The 23,045-nt window shown below is 37.5% G+C and overlaps 4 protein-coding genes across 5 annotated transcripts; 1 reads left to right on the top strand and 3 right to left on the bottom strand.

Moving 5' to 3' along the window:
- Window positions 1-3,275: 3,275 nt before the first annotated feature.
- Window positions 3,276-6,490, bottom strand: LOC140862134 (uncharacterized). The gene is made up of 4 exons (XM_073265137.1): window positions 5,911-6,490; window positions 5,049-5,120; window positions 4,739-4,951; window positions 3,276-3,773 (listed from the first exon to the last, which is right to left on the bottom strand). Exons 1-4 carry the CDS (start codon window positions 6,488-6,490, stop codon window positions 3,697-3,699), a joined length of 942 nt encoding a protein of 313 aa, XP_073121238.1. The 3' UTR covers window positions 3,276-3,696.
- A 1,219-nt stretch (window positions 6,491-7,709) lies between these two features.
- LOC140865198 (protein PLANT CADMIUM RESISTANCE 6-like) lies at window positions 7,710-9,607 on the bottom strand. The gene is made up of 4 exons (XM_073269755.1): window positions 8,984-9,607; window positions 8,472-8,543; window positions 8,152-8,364; window positions 7,710-7,941 (listed from the first exon to the last, which is right to left on the bottom strand). The coding sequence occupies exons 1-4, from the start codon at window positions 9,420-9,422 to the stop codon at window positions 7,853-7,855; spliced, it is 813 nt and encodes a 270-aa protein (XP_073125856.1). The 5' UTR covers window positions 9,423-9,607; the 3' UTR covers window positions 7,710-7,852.
- A 2,614-nt stretch (window positions 9,608-12,221) lies between these two features.
- Window positions 12,222-14,882, top strand: LOC140864947 (peptidyl-tRNA hydrolase, mitochondrial-like). Its single transcript, XM_073269395.1, has 8 exons — window positions 12,222-12,499; window positions 12,614-12,698; window positions 13,520-13,587; window positions 13,675-13,725; window positions 13,807-13,880; window positions 14,246-14,304; window positions 14,392-14,468; window positions 14,567-14,882. Exons 1-8 carry the CDS (start codon window positions 12,254-12,256, stop codon window positions 14,678-14,680), a joined length of 774 nt encoding a protein of 257 aa, XP_073125496.1. The 5' UTR covers window positions 12,222-12,253; the 3' UTR covers window positions 14,681-14,882.
- A 229-nt stretch (window positions 14,883-15,111) lies between these two features.
- On the bottom strand, window positions 15,112-17,339 carry LOC140865794 (ATP-dependent Clp protease adapter protein CLPS1, chloroplastic). 2 transcript variants are annotated; one of them, XM_073270568.1, is made up of 3 exons: window positions 17,191-17,339; window positions 16,178-16,325; window positions 15,112-15,509 (listed from the first exon to the last, which is right to left on the bottom strand). In XM_073270568.1, exons 1-3 carry the CDS (start codon window positions 17,255-17,257, stop codon window positions 15,248-15,250), a joined length of 477 nt encoding a protein of 158 aa, XP_073126669.1. In that variant the 5' UTR covers window positions 17,258-17,339; the 3' UTR covers window positions 15,112-15,247. The 2 variants fall into 2 exon arrangements, with proteins under 2 accessions (XP_073126669.1, XP_073126668.1); XM_073270567.1 differs by having other exon boundaries at window positions 17,170-17,336.
- Between the last annotated feature and the right edge of the window lie 5,706 nt (window positions 17,340-23,045).

Below are 23,045 nucleotides of genomic sequence, written 5' to 3'. Positions count from 1 at the left end.
AGGCTCAACGTGTATATGCACATGACATATGAGTATAGAAAACGGTAAATCATACATCATGACATATAATAATGCCAAATAAATGCAACATATAAACATGTATACTCGCTAGCAATCTCAGTCAATGTGTACGTACCTCTAGGCTAGTTTAAGTAAAGTAGGACCCTAGGTTCCAAGCCTATATTCAAAAGTTCACCGTATCACTACATAAATTCTATAAGCCTTAACTAAGCTAATAAGTACTCCCAAAACTTAAACAGATTCCCGGACCATACCTTCGTCCGTAGTTAGCCCTTTGGAGTCGCTAGTCCCGGATGACTATAACCACACCTTGGTTATTCCAGAACCTCTATTATAACCGATAGGGCCCTCAAGTGTATATCTCATACTATATAACTGAAGAAAGAAACTCGGAAATTCGTATTTAGAAATGAATCTGAGAAGCCCTATTTATAGGCAAAATTCCCGTCCAGGATTGGAACTTCCGATTTCAGGATCGGAGCTTCCGATCCAGCTCATTGCATGCATGTGTGACACGTCGGGATCGGAACTTCCGATCGGGCGATCGGAGCTTCCGATCTGCTCTACGTTCAACACTTGTCAAAACTCGCGGCTGAGTCATCGAGCATTGCTGGCAGCTGGAGATAGGAACGTCCGTTCCAGGATCGGAGCTTCCGATCTCTGTGCTTCCGATGAGGTTCCGAAGTGGCTAGGATCGGAGCTTCCGATCTGGGTTCGGAGCTTCCGATCCGGCCCAAAGTCAAAAGCCCATATTCTCTTCCGAAGTCCAATAACACTCCGAAATTGATTAATTACCAACCTTTAATCATGTTTATCATATTATTATCTTAAAATGGAATCTGGGTTACTACATTCACAGGGGCCTACTTCAAAAGCAAAATATGCCCCGACAACAATAAAGCAGACACGTGAGGAGAATAAAGACAAAAAAAAGTGGCAGGCATGTGATTTCTCCTCTAGTAAAAGATGCCATCAATAATGGCATAAAAAATTCAAGACAGCTGCCTCCTCCACTAGTAAAAGATGTCATCAATAATGACATAAAGAAATACAAGACAACTGTGAGATTCCCTGAAGTTTCTCGATGAAACGAGTGGAACTACAACTATAAATACAAGCATTTGAGGAAGCTGAAGACATCGATCATTCCCTTCAGTTTTCTTACAAATAAATTATTGTAATATTTCTCTATCTTTGTATTAAGTTTTATTTTATGTATTTCAAGAACAAGGCTACTATGAGTAGCTAAACAAGTTGTCTTCTCCTCTTCAAAGGAGTTGATTTATGTAATAATATTATGTCTGAATAAATTTCCTAAATCTCTCGTTCTTTCATGTTCATATTTTATAATTAAATTTATATACCATACGCCTTAAGGTAGAAAACGAATTAAGACTGTGCTGGGTGTCGTTGAAGGAGCTTGTGCAGAAACCATCTGTTGCGACTGCGTGGTTGGAGTGTGAGGAGCACTTCATAAAACTCGGCAGGTATGACCCGACGACATTATGGTCAAAGAGGTATTTAAATTTAATTCATCTTACGGAAGCATGTTGGACCCTAATCTGGAGTATATCGGCTGAAAATCTTGCGTAACTAATAGTCTTGCATGGCCGGGACTGGTTCGATAGGTATAACAAAGTCACGTACAAATGATTAGTTTTAATTATATTTTAATTCAAATATGGGAACCACTAGGGAGTGAAAATAAATAAAGGGGTGGATAGGAAGTTAAGTTAAAGAGAAGTTTGGTAGTGGGGAGTTTAAAATAATTTGCCCATTTTGATTCACATGTTCACAAGTTTCGAGCATAATATTATAATTATTATATTGAGAAAAATTCATCCTTAGGGATGTAAATGAGCCGAGCCGAGACGAACAGTATTAGGCTCGGGCTCGGCTCGTTAAGTATATGTCGAGGCTCAGGCTTGGGCTCGGCTCAGGTAGGGATGTAAACGAGCCGAACCGAGCCGAATAATATCAGGCTCGGGCTCGGCTCGTTTGGTACCCGAGCACGAACCGAGCTTTTATAATAAAGCTCGGCTCGGCTCGTTTACTACATATGTCAGCTCGGGAGCGGCTCATTTATCGTATTAAGCGAGCCGAATAATATCAGGCTCGGGCTCGGCTCGTTTGGTACCCGAACACGAACCGAGCTTTTATAATAAAGCTCGGCTCGGCTCGTTTACTGCATATGTCGGCTCGAGTTCGGCTCATTAAACGAGCTGGTTTTCAGGCTCGTTAGCTCGTTTAGCAGGTTCGTATTCTGACTCCTTAATTGGGCTCGGGCACGTTTTTGAACTCGTGAAGCCTAAATACAACACAATACATTTTTATAAATTAATTATAAATTTAAATTATTTTTTTTTAAATAAAATAAAAATGAAAAACATAATTTAAAAAAAAAACATGCAAAAAGTCACTTTTTGGTGTTAAATAAAAAAGTTCTATAACTTTCATTTGAACACCAAATCGAGATTCCAAACCGATTTATCCCAAAATTCAAATAAACACATTGTCATTAATGTTAATCACATTTTCAAGTTCCTAGCTTAACTCGCCCAGAATTTCGAAAAACAATAAGCATCTTCGCGAACTTAAATACAAGATATATTTTTGACATGTTTCAGCAGAACAATCATATATAGAGCCGTCAATTTGGGTTAGGCCCGTCGGGTTGGTCCGGCCCGCCACACAATTTAAGTGGGTTGAGTTGAAATTTTTTCAACCCAACAAAAGGTGGGCCTAGATGGGCCAACCCGCCTAGGCCCGCAGGCCTAGAAAATTAATAATTTATTTTTATATTTTAAAAAAAAGTTGTGATTTTTTTTGTATTAATTACTTTATATAAAATTTACACACATGAAATTAATAATTAATTTTTTTATTAATATGTTTATATTAATATTTATTTATGAAATGATATCTATAATTAATTATAATATTTATTTATTTATTTTTATTTGTCGTGATCCAATCCGCGGGCCGGCCCACCTAACCCGCAACTCACCTTGGGTTGGGTTGGGTTGGGTTGAGAATTTCCAGCCCGCCAAGATGGTGGGTCGGCCCGCCATCGACCCGCCAAAAGGTGGGTTTTTGGTGGGCCGACCCGCCCTGTCATGGGTTTGCCCGTTTGACAGCTCTAATCATATATAATCTATATGTTCATCAAATTAAGTTTTTCCAACGCCAAATGGACGACAAGAAAAAATACAACAAGTTTTTTTGTAGTGCACACTAAAATTCTGCATGAATCAAACTCATTTAACTCGATTAATAAACTACATGTAGATTGAACCTACTATTAAAGCATAAATCCGAAGCTAACACACTAAACGAGCCGAGCTCGAGCTTCCTAGCCTATTAACGAACATGTTCGCGAGCTAACGAGCCGAACATCCTTAAGCTCAAGCTCGGCTCGTGAACATTGCCAAGCTCAAAATTAAGCTCGGGTTCGACTCGATAAACTCAACGAACGAGCCCGAACGAGCTTTTTCACAAGCCGAACTCCGAATAGCTCGCGAACAGTTTGGCTCGTTTACATCCCTACGTAGAGAATTTGGTGGATAATATGATACATAGAATTGATCACATGATGCCAAATATACAATTTTAAATTCTCAAAATTGACAATATATATATATATATCGAAAGCAAGCCTTCAAAAATTTATAATTTTCACATCGTCATCATTTGCCCCATTGGAGGTGTCATAACCAATTGCCGCCTCATCCTCGCCTCATTCCCCGCCCAACCTAGCAAAAGAAAATATATATTACTGAAAATAAAATATTTGTATTTTTTTTAATCTTAGAATTTGATTTTTGAAAAGTTTCATTTTGATAAAATTCAAAATGTGGCCATCATTTTGTATTGCAACTTGTGAGAAAGAGCTCTAACTACTTCTGTTCAACTTTATGTAATGGGAAAATTACATTTTTTGTCTTATATGTTCGTTTTTTTACGATTTTTGTTTTTTATGTTATTAGATTTCAATTTTAATTCACTATTTTTGTTCTTTAGACAATTATATTTTATTCATTTCTTTCCAATATACGCGGCATCAATACAACGCCGAAGTGGAGCTGGCGTGTATAGTGCTACATCAGTGTTTCCGATGAAAAATGACTAAAATTATAAAAAAATCGAAAAATACATGACGGAAACTGAAATTCAAAAACATAAATAACCAAAATTGAAATTCAAAAACATAAATAACCAAAATTAAAAAGTGACAAAATTATTTGACCAAAATTGTAATTTATATATATGAGAAATATTTTTTTGTCATGTATATTTGACTATTTGTAATTTTTGTCTTCAATATAATCACATTTCAGTTTTAATTATGCATTTAGTTTTTGGCAAGTGTAATCATTTTTTAACATGAATTTTACTTGAAACTAAACAGAACAGTCTCATGTTGGGAAAAAAAACCCCAAGAAAAATGCACTCCAGAAAAATAAAGGACTATAAAACTAGAATTGAATATATAACACATAGAACCAAAATTGCAAATAAACATACATGATCAAAAATATAATTTTCTCATTTTTTTTTATTGCATGAGATAAGGTTTTTTTTGGCAATCATATGAGATCGAACTCAACACCATCTATTTTCATCAAGATGTTTATATATATGTTTCATGTGCACAAGAATTAGCTCGTAGGAATTTTGAGATAATTATTGCATATATATAGATATACACATGACTTACCAATAGAAGGATCATATCCCATATCCTTGAGCTGCCTATATTCTTGACATAGAGCACACCATTCACAGCAGCAGTGAACCACCCAGTCTGGTGCTGGAGACTCGACCAGTCCAAATTTAGCCCTCAACTTGGTTCTATATGAGCACGATATTATACACGGTATCGCGAAGCAAAACGCGATCAAACTGTACAACGTCCCACTCGTCGCACACGCTATGTAAACCGGAAAAAAGTTACATATATAAATTGTTATAGATTTTAGTCAGTAAGATAAATAAATTCATTAAAGTTGTTTATCGAGTTAACTTACAGGTGCTGCCATAGTCCAATATCTCCGCAATCTGCCCAAACGTTATGCAGGGGCAGCAAAACGTGATGAGAGCTGAAATTTTTATTCAATAATATATCATTTTATTTGGCTGCTTCAAAACATATATATTGTAGTAATAATTAAAATTTGGCAATTATTATATTTGTTTGAGAAAATTATATTTTTGGGGGAAAATTGCTTTTTTTAGTCCTGTATATTTGTTACTTTGCGATTTTGGTCATCTATATTTTCAGATTTCAGTTTTTATCCGCTATCTTTATTTTTTTGGCAATTTTAGTCATTTATCTGATGTGGTGCTGATGTGGAACCAATGCAGCACTGATATGGAGCTGACGTGTATAGTGTCACGTAAGCATTTTCGAAACAAAAGGACTGAAATTGCCAAAAATCGAAACATATAGGACTAAAAGTACTGAAATATGAAAACATAGAGGATCGAAATCGCAAAATAACAAACATAAATGACCAAAATTGCAGTTTTTCCTATTTTTGGTTCTATTGGGATTTTCGTGCTCGACCATGCTCAAAATGGAATTTTAGTATTTATTGCCCAAAATTTTTTTATCTGCAAACTTGAATTTATTAAAATACATACTCTATGATAAGATTAAGGTCAAAATAAAAAATTTAAATAATACTTAAAAAAACAGTACTAGAGCTCAAGATAACATTTTTTGAATCATCAAGCATAAAGCATGAGTTGGACTCAAGAAAGTGCTTGAACTGGTTAAGGTAGATGAAAATCAAGTTTCAATCAAATATTTTTGGAGCCCACCCACAACCCAAATTGATGGTTATCATGCAAAATATGATATGAACTATATATAAATCAAAAGAGTACCATTTTCAGGATCATTCATGCAATCAAAGAGGCCACTGTTCCAAGGCTTATCTTGAAGAACCTGAGCCGGTGGGACACCACTAACATAGAGCGGCTGCTGAGCCAACGGAGCCGCCACCGGATAAACCACCTGCACGCCATGTTGAGACGACGGATGCGTTGGCTGCGGAAAAATATACATGCTTGCCGGAGAGAATGCATGTTGGGGCGGAGGCGGAGGCGTTGGCTGCGGAAAATGCATGTTTGCCGGAGGGAATGCGTGCTGAGACGGAGCCGTTGGTGGCATGAAATGCATGTTCGCCGGAGGGAATGGCTGATTAGGAATCCCATATTCATTAATGTTTTGTGGAGGAAAGGATACAGGCCTAATTGGATCCTGGTGATGATCATCAATGGGATACAAGTCGTCTTCTTCTTGATCTCCTTCTCCGTGGGGGCGATTCGACTGGGGTTTATTAATGTTGCTTGGTGCTTGGGATATTGGAGGTGGAGGCGCGTTCTCCGGGAATGAATCGGAGATCGTTTCTTGCGCTTGGGATGCTGTGTTGTTTTGCGGTTCGTTATCTCCGACGCGGCCCATGGCGGATTGATCTTCGCTTATGTTTGTCTTGGTTTGGTTTATTTGCTTGTTCTTGGTGAAGAAGTGGGAGTTTATAGGCAGTTTGTTGATGGTTTGTTCCCCTTGGAAGTTTTTGGAGACTGGGCTGGCAAGGACAACCTTGGATTTGAATATATATTTTGTTTGATTTATTATTCGAGTACTATATTTGTTAAATTGCCGAAAAATCCCCAATGCGAACATGTTTTGCTCTGTATTTTGTAGCCATTTTTATATACCATAATTTTTATTAATTTATATCACATCTTATATGGTTTTGTACCACATGATGTATGATGTTGTACCACATTTTATGATTAGAGAACCTAAAACAAAACATGTTTGCATTTGGGGATTTTTGAGCAAATTGCCCGCAATGTATATATTATATACAATTGAAGGAAATGATAACAAGTGATTATATTTTTAAGTGATTTCATTGTTGTCTTTCCTTTGGATACTCCGTCAAATAGAAAAAAATTTGGAACTTTAATCATTTATATTTGTGTTTTTTTTATGTAAATCATCTATATTATCGAATGTTCAGTTTTAAATATGTTATGTCTGTTTCTTTTGTGATATAATTATTTTTTTTTTTCTGAAGTTACGTTGATATAATATTATGTTAACGTGTAATATCATCTCAAAAGTACTCCAACAAAGAAATTAAATGATACAAGTAATTAAATTTGATAATATATGTCCAAAAATGCAAAGTACCGAATATACATAACAAAAATTTCAAAGTTGTCTACTTAATTTTTAAGTCAAGTGTGAAATGAGAAATTAGCAATTTAGCATATGCAAAGACTTGCAAGATTAATATTCACGATAAAAAGTGTCGTCTAAAGCTCTAAAAAAACGAAAATATATACAATACTAAAACTTAAATTAATTTAAATCATAGAGTCATAGACAACTAATATCGTAGAAAAATACAAACGTATATACATGACGGATAACATAATTTCCCAGTTAAATTAATGATCACAAGATGCCAAAAGGATGTAGACATGTATTTTGCAGACAAATTAAAAGATGTACATATATACTAAACCTTCAAAAAATTATAACAAAGAGCAAAACATACGCATATAGCCGGCTAGTTCACTTCATTATCGTTTATACACACCCCAATTTAGAAAACAATAAACAAAAGTACCCAAAAAAAAAAAAAAAAAAAAAAAAAAAATAATAATAATAATAATAATAATAATAATAATAATAAAATTGCACACTCAAAAAAACGAAAACTAATCAAACATATCCCACATAAAATGTGATATCAACACAATTCAACGTTTATGTTACACAACAAATTTCGTGGTAAAGGTCGACGCATGCTCACATCATCATCCTCTGCCCCCCCGGAGGCGTCATTCCGCCGAACTGCTGGTTTTGTTGCCTCATCTTCGCCTGATTCCCCATCCAACCTGTCCACAATGGAACATTATATTCGAGTTAAGAATTAGGAAGATTTCCGATTAACGTTTGTAATTTCAGTCATTTTTCAGCACCGATGTGCCACGTAACCTCGTACTAAAAAAATCACTAAAGCCGCCCACAACAAAAGTCAAAAATAGTCCTAACAAACTAAAACTGAAATTTGATAATATATACGACCAAGAGACGCTTTTACTTACCAATAGTAGGGTCATATCCCATATGCTGGAGCTCTCTGTACTCTTGGCACAGAGCACACCATTCGCAACAGCAGTGAACCAACCAGTCCTGTGCTGGTGACTCCATTAGCCCGAATTTAGCCCTCAACTTGGTTCTGTATGTGCAAGACATTATACACGGCACCGCAATACAGAATGCGATGCAACCGTACAATATCCCACTCGTCGCGCAAGCTACATTTACATCATAGACATATAAATCGAACCATATAAGTAAAGTTACGTTGAAGCCATTGTGATTGATTAAAGTCGCATATATATATGTCGAATCGATCACTCACTGGTGTTGCCGGAGTCCAATATCTCCGCAATCTGCCCGAACGTTACACAGGGAAAGCACGCCGTGATCAGAGCTGCATACATGTTTTTATTCACATAGTTTATTCATATAAACTAATAACTTACAACCATAGGGCTGGTAATTATTAAAATCTATATATAGTGTCATGTACATATCATGACATCTATTTGACTTTGGCATTAATCACCCTAAGCCCCTTCGGATATGCACCACAGTTTGGGTTAGATCAAGATAGTGTTCAACCTAACATATGTGTAGTTTATCTAATATCACGTAATTTGTCACATCAATAATATATCATTAATTACATTTATAAGTAAAAATACGAATCATTAAATACATGATTTGAGTATTATCTTAGTGTAGGATTTCATAAACCATAACATCATATTGAATTTTTTGGATAAATTTGTCACGTATGTATCGTCGGCGACGATGAGTCAAACATACAAAATCAAAACTGCAATTTTATGTGATATACTTAGTACGTACCATTTTGAGGCTCGTTCATGCAATCAAAGAGACCACTGCTCCAAACCTTGTCTTGAGCTGCGACCTGGCCGTAAACATTAAGTGGCTGGACCGGATGGCCCATCTGGGGCATCCCGTGTTGCGGCTGCGGCTGCGGCGGCGGCGGCTGATGAGCATAATAATTCACGTTCGGCTTAGGGGGGGCATGCTGGTTAGGAAGCTCGTATTCGCTGTTCTGTGGAGGAAATTGCGCAGTAGTTTGGTCATGATGATGATGATGTTGTTGTGAAGAAACATAATACAAGTCTTCTTCTTCTTCTTCTTTGTGGGGGCGATTCGTCTGCGGTTTGTTGTTACTCGGTGCTTGGGATCTTGGCTTGGCCGCCGGCTGATCGCCTTCCGGGAACGAGTCATCGATCGTTTCTTGAGCTGGCTGTTCGTTGTTTCCGACGCGGCCCATGGCGGATTCCTTTGCCTTGATTCACTTCTCTTGTTGGTTTGTAATTTGCTTGTGCTTTTTTGTGTGTTATTATGTTGTGTGGCTTGTATGTGTGTAGGTCAAGGTGTGATTTTTAATGTAGCATTAATGTGAAGGAGTGGGAATTATTTTAGGCCAGTTGACATTAGTTTATTTCCCCTCTGCAGTTTTTGGAGACTTTGGGCTGGCAAACGTACACGACTTGGGGATTTGATTTTTTCTTTTTTCTTTTTTTTTTTTATAAAAAATATGGGATTCATTTGTAAATTAATGGAAATGATAATACTAGCCATTATATTGAAAAATTACATTTTTAGTTATGTATATTAATCTCTTTTAATTTTTTTGCGATCGGTTACCTGTGTTATCGGATTTTATCATAATCATGTATTTATGTTACTTTTAAATGATTTTAGTCAATTTTCATCTCAGTACTAACATGTCACTACACACGTTAGCTTCATGTTGATGTCGTATAGCTCTCACGCCAGCGTCAGCGTCGAAAAAAAGACTACTTAAATTGGGAAGGAAAAAAATAAAGAAGCAAAAATAACCCCTTTAGACTGAAATTTGAGGAAACCCAAAATTACAAGGAAAAAAGGTAAAACCATAGGACATTTTTTTAATGTTCCCTATTATACGGAGAAGAGATAAGTTTTTGGTTGTGATTCCGTAGAAGACTTCGTCAACCGATTGATTTATTTTTAAAAAACCTAACAACGTAAACTAGAAGCATTGACTTGAGATTATGTCCAAATTCGCAATTCACCGCAAGTGGGAAAATTATATTTTGGAGTACATGAAATGAGATGGGGATTAGATTAGCATTCGACCAAATTTGTAGTAAAAAATGTAGAAAACAAATAATAATAAATGTATGGCCATGTAAATAAGGACACAATCCCGTACGTCCGACAATGAAAATGATAAGATAATAAATATCGTTTGGTCAAGTAATTAAGCAAAATTAAGTTGGATCAACCACTCCCTTTGAATATAATACGTAACTTGCTTGATATATACTCGTATAAACGCAATCCACAAAGAAATTTGTGTGCAAAACTTGTTAAAATATTCGTGATTCCAATCTCAAAACCCGAACGAAAAATCGAGGGTCCGAACTTTATTTCAAACTCGACGGGGTAAAAAAAGAAAATCAATGTGGAATTTGAGTCAATATCGTAATTTGTAATAGAGTAAGGGTAAAAAAAATAAAAATAACTTTAGTGTAGATAGTTGACTTGGAATAGTAGTAGAAGATATGATAATTGATAAGTCTTGTGGGAATATATATCATTGGAGTTTGTCAATGGTTGACTCCGCGTATGCGCCATGTGCTTTTCACGTTCTCATGCTATAGACAATATTAGGTTACACTGGCCATTTCACACTTGAGGTAGGCATGAATATGATGAAGGTTGCATTGCTAAATAATCCAGTTCAAAAGATGGCTTAGATTCAATATTAATTATTCAAATCAAACTTATGATTATTTATCATATCATTATTTCAATTATATTCAATTATTTCGATAATCCTAATCGCGATCTCCTTGACTTATATTACCACATCAGTTTTGTGTGTTTATTTCTTTGTGATATTTTCGTTTTTTTTTTAACGTTGACAAATTTTGGTTTTTCTTATATGTTTTTTAATTTTTTGGCAAAATTTTTGTTATTATTTTTCCATAGTGAATGTTGATGAGACACTCCATGCATCAATTTCACACTAACAATACATCAAAAAATGGATCAAGTCATATGCAAAAGAAACTATAAAATGACCATATATACATATACATATACATATATATATATATCATAAGTAACGGGTGAAAACTGATATTTCATCACATAAAAGATCATATTGCAAAGAGGTATTACTACATGAGAAAAATTGCATTCCACCGTCATTCAAAAAAACAAAAATAATTCCCCCACATTTTTAATAGGTTCAGGAATCAAGGAAAAATTAAAAATTTCATATGTGTTTACTATAATTTATGATTAAATTAACAATACCATACATTTATATATTTTTGAAAGAATAATATCATCTTTTCAAAAAGAAAAGAATAAGAAAAAATAATATCATATTTGTGTATTTGAAACGATTGATTCAAGCTTCAAAGATAACTCTATTGATTAGTATGTACGTTTGGTTAAAAGAAAAAAAATTGAAGATTTGAATTTTGCAACGAGATATCATCATATTTGTGTATTTGAAAAGATTTATTCAAGCTTTAAAGATAACTCTATTGATTGATATACGTTTGGTTAAAAGAAAAAAAATGAAGATTTGAAATGTATAATTTAAATTACTATATTTTTTACATCATTTTTAGAAAGAAAACTAACCTCAAGTTTGCAACGAGATATCAGTTTCGACATACATAAAAATATTTAAGAAAGACAAAACGTAACTAATGTAATTATAAGTTATTTCGGTAGTTCGAGGGTTTACCACCCAATACATATAAATAAATTCTAAATTAATAGTGATGACAGGTTTCACACCTCACTAAATTAAAATAAAAAATAAATAAATATCTGCAACCTTTACAGAAATTTCAAATTTGCATCAATATATACCCAAGTATCATTAAAAAAAATTAAATTAAAACAATATAAATGACGAAGTGGGCCAATTTTGGAAAATAACTTGGCCCAATATCTTACACCCCCCGAGGCCTAATTTACCAACCTAAGAACCAGGCCCAATTACACAAAATCCAAGAATGGCCCATCATTGAAACATCTAGTCGAGAACTAGCGCCTAGCGGTAAGGTTTCGCTTCTGAATGTACATGAAAGAATGTACATTGCCGGTGGTGCATTCATTCCTCAGTCTTCCCCGGCGGCTGCGGCGGCGCTTGGGTACAGCCGCTTCGTCTTGAGAGCAATAACCCCAATTTCTACGAAGTTTTATCGGATTCATGAAAACAGGAGTCGGAGCCTCAAACTAATGGCTTCGATTTCAACCGAGGCAGAAAAGACCAAACCTTGGCTTCTGGTCGGCCTCGGAAACCCTGGGAAGCGTTACAGCTGCACCCGTCATAATGTTGGTATTTAGCGCGTAATCTTGTTGATTGACTTATAATTGTAACTTAATGAATGTATGTTTTGCATTGATTCAGGTTTTTGCTTTTCCTCTTCTTCTGTTTTGAACGAACAGGTGGGATTTGAGTTGGTTGATTTCATTGCTGAAGCGGAAGGGATTGCTATGAGCGGTGTTACGTTCAAATCCTCTTTCGGAAAAGGTTTTCGTTGTTCTTGTTTTCTGTAGTTTTTGGTAACTTAACCTAATCGTTTATGTTAAGATGCATTGCATTCTCTTGCTTGGTTGCTTGCCTCGGCCTGTTTCAGTTGCGTAGCTATGTAAATGTCAATGCTTGTTTAAATGAAGTGTGATCAGGAAGATTATGCTTTCACCACTTGATTTCACATGTCAAGTTACAGGTGCTTACAAGTTACATGCTTTATATGCTGAAACTATCTTTTACTTGTGTTTTTGAATCATTCATTCCGCCATTTTACGTCGCCCGTGAGCCCTTGCGTGTGAAAGTTTTTAGCTTCCGGATGTATCGGACAAGCTATAGAGGCACAAGCGTTGTTTTGTGAGTTTGATCGAGTGGAATTAAAGATTTGTTGTAGCAAATCCTAGTCAATCACCATAGCTGAAAATGAATATGGAAGAGGTGTAGAGCCTGTTCCTCTACATCAATCTCCTGAACTACTTGTATTGTCTTTTAACTGTGAATAGTGATGAATAATTGTAGTGGTGGTTTCTCTGTATGTAAATCAGTAAATTTGATTAATGGGGGAAACTAGAATGTGCTGGAAGTGTTCTTTAGTACAGTTCATGAGTTGTGCGGCATCCATAAGTGTGTATTTTTGGGAGTGTATTGTATAATATAGTTCAATGTGATTATCTGGCATCTTTTGAAATATCCAACCATCCAAAACTGCGGAGAAAACTCAAATGTTAACACGACGAGGGAATGATAATTCTTTTAAATACTTTTTCTGATCTTTAAACCCATCTTTTTTTATTTTTATTTAATGTGTGTGGTTTGGTTAGGTTATATTGGAGATGTTCCGGTTATGCTTGCTAAACCCCAGACTTTTATGAATGCCAGCGGTGAGTCTGTAAGTTCTCCGACCTCGACTTAATACTCATCCTCAAATCTTCCTGCATTAAGCAATGAATACTTGTGTGTTATTTACGGTTCACAGGTCGGTGCTATTGCTTCGTACTATAAGATACCATTGAATCAAGTTCTTGTGGTATATATCCAAATTTCAAGGCCATATTTCTTTTTCGTATCCCTTCTGTAAGCACTATGTTACAGGTTTCTCCATATTCAGATTCTGGATGACATGGATCTACCTTTTGGAAAGTTGAGGCTACTGCCGAAAGGTGGACATGCGGGACATAATGGGTATCTCCTGTTTTCCTGAAATGGTTGCTTTTGTTGTTTACGCGGCAGAAAGAAGTAATGCATGTATGATATATTGTTGTTTCCTGTTGCGCATTCTTAATTGATTGAAATTTTAGGTGTTACCAGTAGACTGTTTTTCTCCTCGGATACTAACCTGCCGGTGTGTATACTATCCATGTTTAAATTGCAAATTGTGCTGTATGTCTAGAGAGTGCAATATTTTGTGAAACCAAGCCAAGCTTGTGAGTTCAAGCTCGAGCTCGTCTCATATATACTTATATCCACCATAATGTTTCTATTCATAAATGTTTGTTTTTGTAAGAAAAGCATGCTGTCATTCTTTGAATCAATTGTTGCTCTTGCAGGATGAGAAGCATTATGAGTCACTTTAAAGGCAGTCAGGATTTTCCTCGTCTACGAATAGGTATATCCTTACATAACATCTTTACAATCTGTCATATATACATATATAAAAACATAAACTTGGAATCACCATAATGAGTTTCGTTAGGCATTGGGAGGCCTCCGGGAAAGATGGATCCTGCAAATTTTGTTCTCCGCCCCTTCAACAAAGAGGAAGCCGAAGAGGTACTCGGTGTGAGCTCTTGTTTTCGAATAAGCATATCACTTATTCAGCAAAGGGATCGTATGTGCTCACACATAACTGCATTTTTGTCTTTTCCCAGTTGGATTTCACTTTTCAGAATGGCCTGAAGGCGGTTAGAATTCTTGTGCAAGAGAACTTCAATAAAGCCGCCACCTTTGTAAATACAAGTGCCAAATCGCTGGAAAAATTATAGGATTTTTTCATACAAGGGGTATTTAATTTAGGCCTCTAATTCTTGTAATATTTATTTTTTCTCTGGAGTAAATCTAATTCTTGTAATATTGATGATACCCTTTCACCTTTGGATGGAAACTTCACGTGGTCGAGGGACCTGAGTATACCTGTAACATTATTTTATTACCTCATTCATAACTTGGAATTTGTTACGAATCGTTCGTTATACATCAAATTTTGATGTTCAAAATGTTACATAAGTACATGACCAATTATCGTTTTACGATTGTACAATATTTTTAATTTTTTACTGCAAAACAAGAGATGTTGGCTCGACAACAGTTTTGCTCGAAAAATGAGATGATGAATATATGTTTGAACAAATTATCATTGGAACAAAGATGCGTGATCAATTCATGCAACGACGAAAGATCTCATGCAAACTACAGATACTAGGAACGGAGCCGAGTCTTTGTTATTATTTTTAGTTTGTATCTTAACACTTAACAGTGATCTGAAAAGTCGTTTTTCCATTTCATATCTACATATACGCAAGTGTGACAGTAACATATTGGTTACGATAAACCTAACAACCACCACTGGCAGGTTCAATTGAGCTCAAAAGGCCATTCCCTCTGAGCTGCGTGCAGTGCTCTTCTGCATCTGCTTGGCCACAAACTATGACCATGGCAAGGCCATTGTAATGCGCTTCCTGCATAATATTCACGGCATTATCGAGGGTCATCCCAGGTATAACCTTCATTAATACTTGCACAACATACTCCCTTTTATTGTAATTGTCATTGTGCAGCATCACACGAAAAGGCGGCGACATCTTCCTTGATTTCCTAGACGAACAAAACGAAAACTTGTATAATTTGTCAGTGGCAATAACAGTTGAATCATAATTTCCACTGTTTTAAATGTTAATATTACTGATAAACCATCAAACTCAACATAGGCGCACATATGTGAGATCAAGCCAAGCAAAGTTGGTATGTAATATGTGAGATTCATACGTTGAAACATCAAGGGAACAGAAATATGCACTTACAACAGGTGAATTGGATATATATGCGGGGGTCTTCGCAAAGACAGGACAAGATCTCAGCCCAAGTATTTCATTTGTGGGACAGATATTAGAGCAGAAGGGTTATACACAAGTTAGGACTAAGAATATCTGAATGACCAGTTTGTGTTGCGTGGAAAGTAAAAAATATAAGTGTGTTATAGACATTTTCATCCTTAAGTACTGATACTAAATGTGAAAGATGCGAGCATATTTCATGCTAAAATACCTAAAAACTGTGACATAAGGAAAATTAAAATCCTAACATGAAGAAAAATCACATTACATAAGAAAAATCTTCAAACACTCTCCTCTAGTTGATCCATAAAACATCATAAGCTTCAATCAAAACTTTCGTTAAGGTTAGCCCTCCCAACTCAAAAGGGCAATAAAAATAGAACCAGCGAATGTGTGGCATCTACACCATTTAAATCAGAGTGCACATACCTCAAATCAAACTCAGATTCACGACCAGGAGTAGTTTTTTCTATGACGGGTTTGTCTAAAACTCCACCACCTTTGCCCAGACCAGCAATTGGCATTGCCATGGATGTGCGTCGGCTGGTGCATTGTTTATGCAGTGGATATTTATCCCCTGCACGAATAAACTTATCACATTGCAACTCTCATTCCAGAGAACCAATCGAAATGTAAACAGCCCTAGACAACTTGAAAATAGAAACGGGACTGTCCAAGAGACGCACTCGCAAAGAAAAAGCGGCTATTATTTTATTGGAGGTGCTAAATATCATTAGCCATGTGCTACAGACACATACATTAGAACTTCAGATAATCTCATGTACTCAATACTCATTACTAAAGAATTGTCCAATCCTGGCCAGATATTTGATCCATACTCAAACATAATTAATAAGGAGCTCGTGATGAGTGTTAGCTCACAAATAGGCACACCAATCCGAGATAGAATAGAGGTATAGCATGATGAATCCCTAGTAATAGCAAAAAATGGAAAGACACTTGATTTGGCCAAAATATGTAATAAAGAACAATGTAAGAGCCTTCCTCTAGTCCTCTACAACCTCTAAAAAAAATTACTAAAATCAACTATAATACACTTTTGTTTGTCCATTTTCAGATACATGCTCACACAAATGTCATCTAACTTTCTACAGGTATTTCCTTCTTCACTTCGTTTCTTCATCAATTATAATAATAAACAAAAAACAAGAAAATTCGAAGCTCCGGTTTCATGAAAAGCTTCCCTCTTCACTCAAAAAAAAGAAAAAAAGCTTCCCTCCTTCCACCGGCAAGCAAATCAATATACAGCGGAATGAAACTAAATCGGGTGAAAGAAACGATAAATCAGACACACATAAATTAAAATAGGCGAACTCGATACGCATACACACAAAAAACAAAACGAAAAAAAAAACAGATGACTGAACGAAAATAATCAGAAAATTAGTCAAAAAAATCACCGAAAATAGCAGAAAAATCACCGGGTGCTTGATGGAAAGCTTGATTTGGGGAAAGAACCACTCTTCCGCAGCTAATCGTGGTCTCCATTTAGCTTTCTCCCCCACCACACGCACACTGGCGGAGTATGTGTACTGTGTTCGATGCTCGATTCTCACAAATCGCTCTCCCCTCAAAATTACAAATTAATAAATAAGTTTTTTTTAAAAAAATAAAATAAAATACATTATTTCAGAGCTTCAAAAAAAATAAATTATTTTCAGCGGTATATTATTATATTATATAATAAAAAATCCCTTTTTATAGGGCTGATATTAGGGGTGGGCGTCGGGTCAGGTAGCGTCGGGTTCGGATAGTTCGGGTCGGATACCCGATAGGTCGGGTGGCAAATTTTACTATCCGAACCCGATCCGAAATTGTCGGGTACCCGAAAAAGTCGGGTAGTTTCGGGTACCCGGCTAATTGCAATCTTTTTTTTAAAAAAAAAAATCTCATACATATAAATCTAAGAGTGAATTGTTCTAAAATCCCTAATACCCTTCCTAACTTTATTAGAACTCCCTAGGCAAAAGATTATTTACTATAACTCCCTAGGACCACCAAAATTGAATATTTTAATATTTAATTTTTGTGCTGGATTTATGCTAATCTATGCTTGAAATCTATAGGTTATATGCTTAACTTGTAAAGGTTTTATGCTTGAATCTGGAGATTTTGTGCTCATTTGCAGTATAAAGAATTATGCAAAAAAAAATGGTATCAAAGCTTTAGGTTAATTATTCAGACATAATATTATTCGTTAATTCATGTTTTTCTTTGTTGAGGAGAATATTTTACAAAAAGATGACTTCAAACGAAGGTTTGAATCAAGAGAATTTTATTCATACGAAATCCTATAAACAAGTTAATCTATTCACAATAGATTACTTACAACAGGTTGCGACTAATGCTCTCAAATTTGAAGAGATAAAGAAAAATGATTTCTAACTCTAAATTTTTAGAGATTATCCCAGATTCCTCTAAACTCTCCGGAGATCTTATAGAAATTCAAAAGACGGTACAATATTACAGCAATCAGTTGTATGAAATACCTCGGTAAATTGAAGAAATCCTTAAAAAACAAGAAGAAATTCTTGGAACTCTAAAGGATCTTCAAAATAAAATCCTAAACCTAGAACATACTTCTGGTTCTAAAAAAGGAAATACAGGAGGAAGGTTACCACTCTCGTTTGGTACCGAACATTTGTTACATCATAAAGGTAAAACCAAAATGGTTCAAAAACCTTTAACTAATGATGAAATGATGATTGATCTTATAAAAGCAGTATCAGAGAAAAACACTATCTGATGACTACTTTAGAAAGATTAAATCTCGAGGATCTACAAGATCTTGCGGATTCTTTTGCGAATCTCAAAGTTGTAGATCTAAAAATAAATTCCCCTGAGGGTGAACAACCCATGGAAAATCCCCCAAGATATGTGGTAAAAACAGAAGAACCACATAGTGAGTTTCATGTGGGAGAAAATTCACATCCAGCAGGAACCGGATCAAGAAGGAGTAAAATACCACTACATCAAACTCCTTATGGAAAAACTGTTTTAGACCCGATACATCCTTATGGGGTTATGTTAAACCTTGATGTTTTGGACTTAAAAAACAGAGAAGATCTTATAGATGATTGGACGTCAGCTATGAGAATTGCAGCAGGGACATTAGATCTCAATAAAGAAGGATTCATTAAACTTCTAGAAATAAGTCTAATGGGATCTGTCAAGATCGCATGGGAGATGACTATGTCAGATACGAAGGAATCAATCTTAGCAGGAGAATCCCTCAGCGAGATTGGAGAAAGAATGGCCACCCTATTTAAAGCACAATTCATAGGGGTAGACTATTTCAATAATCAAGATACAGAGAAAAAGAAAAGATATACTCAAGCTCTGTATAGCCTCGAGTTACATGATATCTGTTTAGTTGATGAATACATTATGTTATTCACAAAATACAGATGGAATTTGGAAGTCGAGGAAAATGTAGCTATTCAGCTATTTTTTGCAAAAATGTCAAGTCCCTGGAGAGAAATGCTGATTAAAGAATACGTTGCAGGTAATCTTGATACATTGGCAAGACGCGCGTCCTTTTTAAAAGGAAAATTGGCAGAATGGTGCCATATGGCAGCATTACAAAAGAACTGTAGTAGCTCGTAACCAAAATCAGTGATTAAGGAATTTATCATAATTACTTGGATAGGATTCGGAAGCTCCGAAGGTGAGTTCGGAAGCTCCGAACAGGATCAGAAGCTCCGAATGAGCGATCGGAAGCTCTGATCGAATTACGTCAGGCATGACGTGTGGCAGGATCGGAAGCTCCGATCAGGATCGGAAGTTCCGATCACCTCTATCCGAAGTCAACCAGTGAGATTTTGACACGTGGCAGATAAGCGAGATCGGAAGCTCCGATGTCGGGATCGGACGTTCCGATCGAGGAACGGAGGTTCCGAACGTCGTCTATAAATAGGGGGTGCCGAGCTCACATTTGAATGCACCAATTCCTCTCTCCTCTCTCAATTCCTTAGCCTTTTAACTCAGATCTAGGTAATTCTAAGCGTCCCGTGGGGAATCCGGAAGTGGCATAGCGATCCAGGCGTCGTAGCAGACATGTGGCCTAGTTTTGAGGCACTCGACATCAAAGGGCTAACGATGGACGAAGGTATAGCTTTTGCTTCCTATAAATATTTAGGAGTATGCAATGGCTTAGTTAAGGCTTTTAGAGCACTTTAATGATAGTAGTATCATTTGGCAGTGTAGAGCATACTATAGGCGTGGACTTAGAGTTGGTAGAGCTTGCACTGATTTGAGGTACGAAAGTACTGTTCGAGATATCCTGACTGAGTATGCATGTATTATGTCACTGCATGGTTTATATGTCATTGATTTATGTTGCATTCATTTGCATACTGAGTTATCTCATTCGAGATGTCTATTAGTAGGGTTGTACCCTATCCTGTTAGTGGATGGACTTCTATGGCTTTGGGTCCGGTAAATCCACTGGTATTATGGTATGGGAGCCACCTCCTGAAGCGACGGCACAGCGTGCTACATACCAGGGCCCGGTCTGTCTCTGTTATCTGATCCTTGACCTCGAGTTTATAGGGAGTTCACTTTGCATGCATGTATACTCATACTCTCGTACTGAGCGTTTTATGCTCACGTCTCGTACTCTGTGTTTCTGGACACCCTATTCCATGGGGCAGGTTTGCGATTGGATGAGGCGGGTGGATTCAAGAGGGGCTAGGCAGTTGTTGGCCAGCTGGAGCTTCGCCTAGGTTTTATTCTGTTGTTATTGGATTGATACAACTATTCGATTTGGTTGTATTATATTTGGGTATTTACAGATTTCTTGCCTTGAGATTGTATTTTGTTTATGGTTTCCGCAGTTTTATTCTGATATCCATTTTATTAAGTTAATTGCATGTCTAAGTTCTGTTTAGTAGGTGATCCAGGTAAGGGTCACTACATTTATGATATCAGAGCATGCAAAGTATTCTTGGGATTTAGATTCTACATAAGATAACCGTTAGGTTAATTTTGTAGATGGCAGATCGTGACGACCAGAGTTCTCATGGCAGTATTGGTGGGCGTTGGGGTGATGCCGACCAGGAGCCTCGTCGGGAACGCCGCCATCGTCATCGAGATGAGGACCGTTTCAGTGTTCGTCGATTCTTGCAGATGGCACCTAAGCCCTTGGTTGGAGGTGAGTCTCCGGAGGATGCGGAGAACTGGTTAGACCGCATGGAGATGACTTTTCAGACTTTCCAATGCACCGAGGAGCAGAAGATGGAGACACTGGGTTATCTTCTGGATGGACGTGCGCGCAGGTGGTGGAGGTTTACTTCTGCACCTTTTGTTGCAGCGAGAGCAGTGGCCACCTGGTTCGAGTTCTGCACAGCTTTTCAGAAGCTGTATTTTTCTCCTGCACTCCGTCAGTCGAAGGCGGGAGAGCTACTGAGTCTGCGACAGGGAGCCATGTCTATTGATGAGTATCAGCAGAAGTTCTTTGATCTGCTATCCTATTGCCCCGAGATTGCCGACAGCTCCGAGATGAAGTATAATCTGTTCCTTCAGGGCCTTAACCCTGAGATCCATGACCGTGTGGCGGTTGGTGACGACATGTCCTACGAGGGTTTGGTGAGCCGTTGTCACCAGGCAGAGGACAGCATTCGACGGAACAGGTCTTTCTCTCAGTTGAGACCTGCTAGTTCTTTGGGTCCCCGTGCCCAATCTTTCAAGAAGTCTGGATCTACTTCTTCTTCCTCTGGCTCTGCTGGTGTTGTCCGTTTCGGTAGGAAGGACAAGTGTGATCACTGTGGGAAGAACCATCCATCCGACAAGTGCCGTAGAGCTTCTGGAGCTTGTTTCCGTTGTGGGGAGACTGGTCATATCCGGAGGGATTGTCCACTATCTGGGGGAGGCGGTTCTGGTTCTGGTTCAGGATCTGGTTCTAAGGCCACCGTTCAGCAGAGGTCGCAGGAACAATGAAACGCCTACTACTAATAAAATAAAAATGCGAAAAAACTTTTTTTTTTTTAAATAATTAATTTCCCTAATTATGCATGCGAATTTACGTATTAAAATTTCCGGGTGTTACAATTCTCCCTCCCTTAAATTGAATTTCGTCCTCGAAATTCGACTGATCAAAATCCATAGCGGAGTCTCTCAAAATCCTATTTACTAAATCCACGCCTATCTAGCTAGTTCCCAAGTTTCGGTATTCCAAAAGTCATGCTTCTGCTGCGCACTCTGATAAACAAAATATTTTTAACTTCACCAAAGGTCCCTTAAAAGAATAAGTTATGGCATACCGATGTCAAAGAGGTGTTTGGGTTCGCCTCAGCTACTTGCATGACAAATACCCTCCCTGTGGTGTTCTTCTTCATGGGACAATTCATGGACATGTGCCCCGGCTCCTTGCAATGGAAACACACATTCAACCCATTCAGGCACAGACCCGAATGTGGTTTCTGACACTTCGGGAAAAGTGGTACTCCTCCTGACTTAGGGGCCCCGCCCCTCTGTTGCTGCTGCTGCTGACCCTGCTGACTCTGCTGGTTAAGGTCCTTAGATGGCCCTGTGAACTGTTTCTTTATGGGTGGTAGCGAAGATGGTTGATAAGATTCCAGCTGGAACTGTCTCTTACGCTGCTGTTCCTTCTGTATATCTCTTCTCCCCTCCTCAGAGCGCAATGCTCTACTAACTGCAGCCTCATAAGTAGCGACATCCAACATGCGGACGTCATGCTTAATGTCAGCCCGTAACCCATCAACAAACTGTCTCAATTTATCCGGTGCACTGTCAGCAATAAGGGGCACAAAGCGACACCCTCTCTCGAACTGTGTGATGTACTCCACCACAAACTTGTCCCCCTGGCGGAGACTCATGAACTCCCGGATCATGCGGCTGCGCACATCCTCAGTAAAATACTTGGCATAGAACATACGTCTGAACTCTATCCACGTCAAAGTAGGTAGGTTCACGCCCCTAACAGCGCCTTCCCACCAAGAGGCTGCATCCCCTCTCATCATATACACCGCACACTTGACCCTATCAGCATCTGTAATCCCCATATAGTCAAATATAGACTTCAATGATCGAATCCACCCCTCAGCAATGAGCGGATCAGTGGTGCCTGTAAACTCCTTTGGTCCCTTCTTCTGGAACCGCTCAGCTACATCCTCATCATGTGTGAGCCTAGGACGAGTAGCTTGCTGCTTTAACAAAGCAGTGATCCCTGCCATCATGTTAGCATTGGCCTGCTCCAATGCTGAGAGAGGGTTCTACGAAGGTGGAGGTGGAGGTGGAGGTCCTCCGCGTCTATTCA

Source organism: Henckelia pumila, chromosome 4 (genome assembly GCF_033568475.1).
Source record: "Henckelia pumila isolate YLH828 chromosome 4, ASM3356847v2, whole genome shotgun sequence".
Classification (NCBI taxonomy): Eukaryota; Viridiplantae; Streptophyta; class Magnoliopsida; order Lamiales; family Gesneriaceae; genus Henckelia; species Henckelia pumila.
This window is presented reverse-complemented; position numbering and strand designations above follow the sequence as displayed.

What these genes read in the sequence shown, in the direction of transcription:
- LOC140865198 (XM_073269755.1), bottom strand. Translation starts at nt 9,422, where the DNA reads ATGGGCCGCGTCGGAAACAACGAACAGCCAGCTCAAGAAACGATCGAT. An exon ending in CATGAACGAGCCTCAAAATG is followed by an intron (nt 8,544 to 8,983) that starts GTACGTACTAAG and finishes ACATGTATGCAG; the next exon opens with CTCTGATCACGGCGTGCTTT. An exon ending in ATTGGACTCCGGCAACACCA is followed by an intron (nt 8,365 to 8,471) that starts GTGAGTGATCGA and finishes ATGTAAATGTAG; the next exon opens with CTTGCGCGACGAGTGGGATA.
- LOC140864947 (XM_073269395.1), top strand. Translation starts at nt 12,254, where the DNA reads ATGTACATTGCCGGTGGTGCATTCATTCCTCAGTCTTCCCCGGCGGCT. An exon ending in CAAATCCTCTTTCGGAAAAG is followed by an intron (nt 12,699 to 13,519) that starts GTTTTCGTTGTT and finishes TGGTTTGGTTAG; the next exon opens with GTTATATTGGAGATGTTCCG. An exon ending in CATTGAATCAAGTTCTTGTG is followed by an intron (nt 13,726 to 13,806) that starts GTATATATCCAA and finishes CTCCATATTCAG; the next exon opens with ATTCTGGATGACATGGATCT.
- LOC140865794 (XM_073270567.1), bottom strand. Translation starts at nt 17,257, where the DNA reads ATGGAGACCACGATTAGCTGCGGAAGAGTGGTTCTTTCCCCAAATCAA. An exon ending in TGATTTTTCTGCTATTTTCG is followed by an intron (nt 16,326 to 17,169) that starts GTGATTTTTTTG and finishes TTATTCGTGCAG; the next exon opens with GGGATAAATATCCACTGCAT. An exon ending in GAATCTGAGTTTGATTTGAG is followed by an intron (nt 15,510 to 16,177) that starts GTATGTGCACTC and finishes TTGTTCGTCTAG; the next exon opens with GAAATCAAGGAAGATGTCGC.
- LOC140862134 (XM_073265137.1), bottom strand. Translation starts at nt 6,490, where the DNA reads ATGGGCCGCGTCGGAGATAACGAACCGCAAAACAACACAGCATCCCAA. An exon ending in CATGAATGATCCTGAAAATG is followed by an intron (nt 5,121 to 5,910) that starts GTACTCTTTTGA and finishes TAAAAATTTCAG; the next exon opens with CTCTCATCACGTTTTGCTGC. An exon ending in ATTGGACTATGGCAGCACCT is followed by an intron (nt 4,952 to 5,048) that starts GTAAGTTAACTC and finishes CGGTTTACATAG; the next exon opens with CGTGTGCGACGAGTGGGACG.